This window comes from Triticum dicoccoides, chromosome 5B (assembly GCF_002162155.2).
Source record: "Triticum dicoccoides isolate Atlit2015 ecotype Zavitan chromosome 5B, WEW_v2.0, whole genome shotgun sequence".
Classification (NCBI taxonomy): Eukaryota; Viridiplantae; Streptophyta; class Magnoliopsida; order Poales; family Poaceae; genus Triticum; species Triticum dicoccoides.
The window spans coordinates 711,217,442-711,223,250 of NC_041389.1; the positions used below are offsets into that span (position 1 = coordinate 711,217,442).

The window sequence follows — 5,809 nt, forward strand, 5'->3', positions numbered from 1 at the left end:
AATATAATCCTTTGCTTTCCAACGTCCACACAGGCTTATCAGCCATGTTGGAAAAAGGAACATTTTTAACCACACTAAGTATCTCATTCCAGGAGCATAAAGTATCTTCATTAACACATCTTCTAAAGGTCAGCTGCAAATTCTCCCCATCCCAAACCTGGGCCACTGAGGCATCTTGTTGCTGACAGATCACAAAGAGGTCCCAAAACCTAGTCTTGAGTGAACAATCACCCACCCAGGTATCATGCCAGAAAGAAATATTTCTCCCATTCCCAGGATCCACCTATAAAAAGTCTTAGCAGCAGAAAATGCCCAGGTAAAGCTCTTCCAGAAGGGAGAGCCTACCCCAGTTCTAGACCAGAGAATATTTGGCCTATCCACATTATACTTGTAATTAAGCATTTTCTTCCAGTCACTATCTCTGTCATCAAAGAACCGTTTACTCCAAGCAGCAAGTAAAGACATATTAAACTCCCTAAGATTAGGAACACCCAAGCCACCCCACTCTTTCTTTTGAGAGACCAGCCCCCACTTGGCTAGGTGGTATTTATGATTGTCTCCAATATTACCCCAGAAAAAATGAGACATTTGAGAAGTAATAGCATCAATTGCCCACTTAGGAAATTTCATAATGGACATTAAGTAAGTGGGAATACTAGCAATGCAGGTAGTAAGTAAAATCAATTTCCCCTTATAAGACAGATTTCTACCCAACCACCCAGCAATATTCCTGATAATTCTATCAATAATGGGTTGGATATCCTCTCTCCTTAGTTTCTTGAAATGTAAAGGAACACCAAGATATTTAAAAGGGAAATCCCCAATTTGGCAACAGAAAATTTGGGCAAACTCCTTAGCAGTCTCCTCATTAATATTGATGGTATGCAAATCACTTTTATGAAAGTTGATACAGAGATCAGATAGTTTTTCAAAACAAGCCAAGATCCATTTCAAATGTCTGGCATGATCAACAGAGGCATCTAAAAATAGCAGTGTGTCATCAGTATACTGCAAGCTGACCACACCACCAGGCACTACATGAGGCAGAAGCCCTTTAATCAAGTTATGGCTAGTAGCTTTCTTCAGCATTTTAGAAAAAACATCAGCCACTAAGTTAAAATGAAGAGGAGAGGAAGGGTCACCTTGTTTTAGCCCTTTCCCTCCCACAAAATGAGGACCAATAGTGTCATTAATTTTCACAGCAAAAAGTCCCCTGATGAAGGCAACTACAAACCCAACCAACCCATTTCTCACCAAAACCTCTAGACCTCAACATTTCCACAAGGAAATCCCAATTCACCTTATCATAGGCTTTTTCATAATCCAATTTCAGAACCAGGCCACTAGAACCAGATCTATGGATCTCATGAATCACTTCATGAGCCATGACTACACTTTCAAGTATGAATCTCCCCTTAATAAATGCAGTTTGATTTTGGGAGATAATTTTGTCACATATAGGGGAAGCCCTAGTATTCATAGCTTTTGAAAAAATCTTAACAGAACAGTTTCCAAGGCTGATAGGTCTAAAAAAATCATATCTTTAGCATTATTAACCTTAGGAATTAGGGTAATAATAGCAAAGTTTAATCTGGAGACATCCAGATTACCATTTTCAAAATCTTTCACTAACCACATAAAGTCATCTTTAATTAACTCCCAAAAGGTTTGATAAAAAATAAATGACAAGCCATCAGGGCCATGAGCTCCTCCAGCATAAGAACTCATAATTGCCTTTTTAATCTCCTCCTCAGAAAAGGGTTTTTCCAAAATCTCTCTCTCCTCCTCGGTGATCATGTCACAGTCATCCCAAAAGTCATCATCTAAATGAATATCAAGTTTTTGTTCATAAGAAAAAAGCTTCTTATAGAAGTTAGTAGCAACATCCAACAAATCATCAGTAGTTGTGACAGGGCCATCAGGGCCAATTAATTCATCCAAGTGGTTTTTCCTATGTCTATGATTAGCTAGAGCCATAAAATAAGCATTATTACAACCTCCCTCCAAGATTTTTCTGTCTCTAGATCTCTGCCAGAAGGCAGTCTCTTCCTTTTTCCAAAGATCATCCAACTCTTTCTTAATGAGATTCATTCTCTCAAACTCACATGGAGAAAGATGATTTTGCTCAGACTTCACATCTAAGATGTCAAACTCCATACGGAGGGATTTTTTCTTCTTCTTCATGGCAGCCTCTATATGAATGCTCCAACCTTTAATGACTTTCCTAAGAACTCTAGTTTTGCACATCAAATTCTCAATAGAAGAACTAGCATCACCATTCTTAGTCCACACATCATGCACAAGCTGGGAGAACCCATATTGAGCTAACCACCACTTCTCAAACCTAAACATCTTAGGACAATTAACTTTTCTAGCCCAGTGTCTAAAACTAGGGGTGTGTGGTCACTCCCCACCCTTGGAAGGGCAATCAAAGTAGATAAAAGGAAAATGCATATCCCAGTCCATAGAAGTGAACACCCTATCTAGAATGGCAAAGATGGGATTATTTTGATTATTGGACCAGGTGAAAGATCTGTTGGAAATGGAAATTTCTAGCAAGCCCATCTATTAACCCAATCATTGAAGAGGAAGGCAAAATGTGGATTAATCATGCCATTGCTTTTATCAGATTGTTGTCTAACAAGATTAAAATCACCACACACCAAAACAGGGTAAGAGGCAGATTCCAGGATATCATGCAATTCACAAATCAGGATGGCTGCCCCTTGACTCTTCCAGACTTGGATTTGTAAATATAATAACAGTTGTAGGGAGGGAGATGGCGTTGACTCCCGAACGCTGCCACTCACTCACTCATAGCATAGCTTCTTCTTCCCTGTATCAGTTCCAATCTGACAACCTGAACAAAACCTAGTCCCCCACCCACTGAATGGATGAGTCCCTGGCGGGGACCAACCAAGAACCAGCTGGGCCGATAATCATGGATCCAACACGTAGTAGATGAGGCGGAAAAGGAAGGGAACGAGGGGAGGGCGAAGGGAAGGGGGTCCTGACCGGTGTCCCTGACGGTGGCGCGGACGGTGTAGCCGCGGTGGAGGAGGAGCTTGACGAGCCAAAAGGCGATGTAGCCCAAGCCGCCGGTGACGCACACCACCTTCCCCATCCCGGAGCTCATCTCGCGCTGCTCTTCCGGCGGCGACTGGGTATGGCTGGAGACTCGGAAGGGGAGGATGGGTAGGTAGGACTGTGGAGTGGAGATCGAAAAGGGGGAAGAAGCTGTTGGGCTGCCTCAGCGTCGTGGGGGCGTCAGCGCTTGCGCGTCCGACTCGGCCCAGCGTCACTGCACACGCCTATTCAGAATTTCAAAATTTGTTTACATTTTCAAAAAAGTTCAGAATTTCAAAATTTGTTTACATTTTTAGAAAAGTTCAGAACTTCAATTTTTTAAAAAAATTCAAAAAAGATCTGAATTTTAAAATAGTTTAAATTTTCAAAAAATGTTCAGATTTCACAAAATGCTCAGAATTTCTATTTTTGTTTAAATTTTCAAGAATATTTAGAATTCCAAAAAAATGAAAAAATATTTAGAATTTCAAATTTGTTTAGATTTTAAAAAATGTTCAAATTTCGTTAATTTTTAAAAAAATATTCATATATTGTTTAAATTAAAAAAAACGGAATTTCACATATGTTCAGATTTTCAAAAAAGTTTCTGAATTTCAAATTTTATTTAAATTTTAAAAATGTTTAGACTTTCAAATTTTGTTTTAAATTTTAGTAAAAGGTTAGAACTTCAAAATATGTTTAAATTTTTTGTTCACCAGTCAAAAAAATTATTCGGAATTCGAAATTGTTCAACATGTCAAAACACATGCAGGCTGCCAAACAAAGTCTCAGCTCAACATGCCTCAACGCATACACTGCTATCAAACAACAGCAAAATATTATATGCCAAAATTATTGACGTTGGACAAGGAAGACAATGTAATGATTTTGTTCGTATTCACATAGAAGTTATATTGTCACAGATCCTTCAATATGTAGTGCTTGCCCCTATCTTTGCTAGCCAAGAATTGCGCACTAAGTAGAGATACTACTTGTGCATCCAAAACCCTTAAACTCAAATCTTGTTTGAGAGTCCACCATACCTACCTATGGATTGAGTAAGATCCTTTAAGTAAGTTGTCATCAGTGCAAAAAGGCAATAAAAATTGCTTATAAAAGTGTGAGATCATTTAGTGTAAGGGAAAATTGAACGTTGTACGAACTTGTGATGGCGAAGAATAAAAGCGACAGACTGCATAATAAAGGTTGCCATCATAAGGGGCAATATAATGTGACGTTCTCTTGCACTAAGGGGTTGAGCATACAAACAAAAAGCACATGGCAACCTCTGCTTCCCTCTGCGAAGTGCCTATCTTTACTTCTATGTATTTACTTTCATGCAAGAGTCAAAGTTTTTCTCTCTATTCCTTTTTATTTTCTCCTTTGGCAAGCATCATGTGGTGGGGAAAGATCTAGGCACATATATCCAGTTGAATATGGGTAGCATGAGTTATTATTGTTGACATCACCCTTGAGGTGAATACGTTGGGAGGCGAAACTATAAGCCCCTATCTTTCTATGTGTCCGGTTGAAACGTTTTGCTCATGTGTACGCGGTGAGTGTTAGCAATCATAGAAGACTAAATGATGGTTGAGTATGTAGACTTGCCTAAAGGCTCCGATAAGTGACCCTTCCTAAAAAGATGATGAATTGTAGTTGCAAAGTTGACTGAGAACATAGTTTGTTGGTTTCCAATAGGGTTTATGCTTTATACTTCGATGTTGTGATGAATTTTCACTTGTTCATGAGAAGTTAATGATAAAAGTTCTACGATAAAAGTTTTATGTTAAAGTTTGTTGCTATTATAATATGTTACATGATGCTGCTATGTCCATATTTTTGTTTTTATAGACACCTCTCTCTCTCTAAGCATGTGGACATGTTTTTTGATTCCGGTTTTCGCTTGAGGATAAGCATGGTCTAAGATTGGGGGAGTTGATATGTCCATTTTGCATCATGTTTACCTATTGTTATTTATGTTGTTTTATTGTATAATAATGCTTTTTGGAGTAATTCTAATGCCTTTTCTTTCATAATATGCAAGGTATACAACAAAGGGGAGAATTCTGGCAGCTGGAAATCTGGACCTGAAAAAGCTACGTCAGGCTACCTATTCTGCACAACTCCAAATGAGCTAAAACTTTAGGAGGATTTTTTATGGAATAAATAAGAATTTTTGGAGTCAGTAAGTACCAGTGGGGCCCCACCAGGTGGGCACAACCCATCTAGGCGCGCCAAGGAGCCCAGGCGCGCCCTGGTGGGTTGTGCTCACCCAGGCCCACCTCTAGTGCCCCTCTTCTGGTATATAAGTCATTTTGACCTAGAAAAAAAATAAGGGGAGGACTTTCGGGACGAAGCGCCGCCGTCTCGAGGCGGAACCTGGGCAGGAGCACTTTTGCCCTCCGGCGGAGTGCTTCCGCCGGGGGAACTTCCCTCCCGGAGGGGGAAATCATCGTCATCATCATCACCAACAACTCTCCCGTCTTGGGGAGGGCTATCTTCATCAACATCTTCAACATCACCATCTCATCTCAAATCCTAGTTCATCTCTTGTGTTCAATCTTTGTACCGGAACTATAGGTTGGTGCTTGTGGGTGACTAGTAGTGTTGGTTACATCTTGTAGTTGATTACTATGTGGTCTATTTGATGGAAGATTATATGTTCAGATCCATTATGCTATTAATACCCCTCTGATCTTGAGCATGATTATCATTTGTGAGTAGTTACTTTTGTTCTTGAGGT

The 5,809-nt window shown here is 39.7% G+C and overlaps 1 protein-coding gene across 1 annotated transcript in view; it reads right to left on the bottom strand.

The window, feature by feature from the left end:
* Positions 1-3,139, bottom strand: part of LOC119312868 (phenylacetaldehyde reductase-like) — a 9,180-nt gene extending 6,041 nt beyond the window's left edge. The window contains exon 1 of the mRNA XM_037588646.1: positions 3,016-3,139. Coding sequence (XP_037444543.1) covers positions 3,016-3,136 — 121 coding nt within the window. The 5' untranslated portion in view covers positions 3,137-3,139. The remainder of the gene's footprint in view (positions 1-3,015) is intronic.
* Between the last annotated feature and the right edge of the window lie 2,670 nt (positions 3,140-5,809).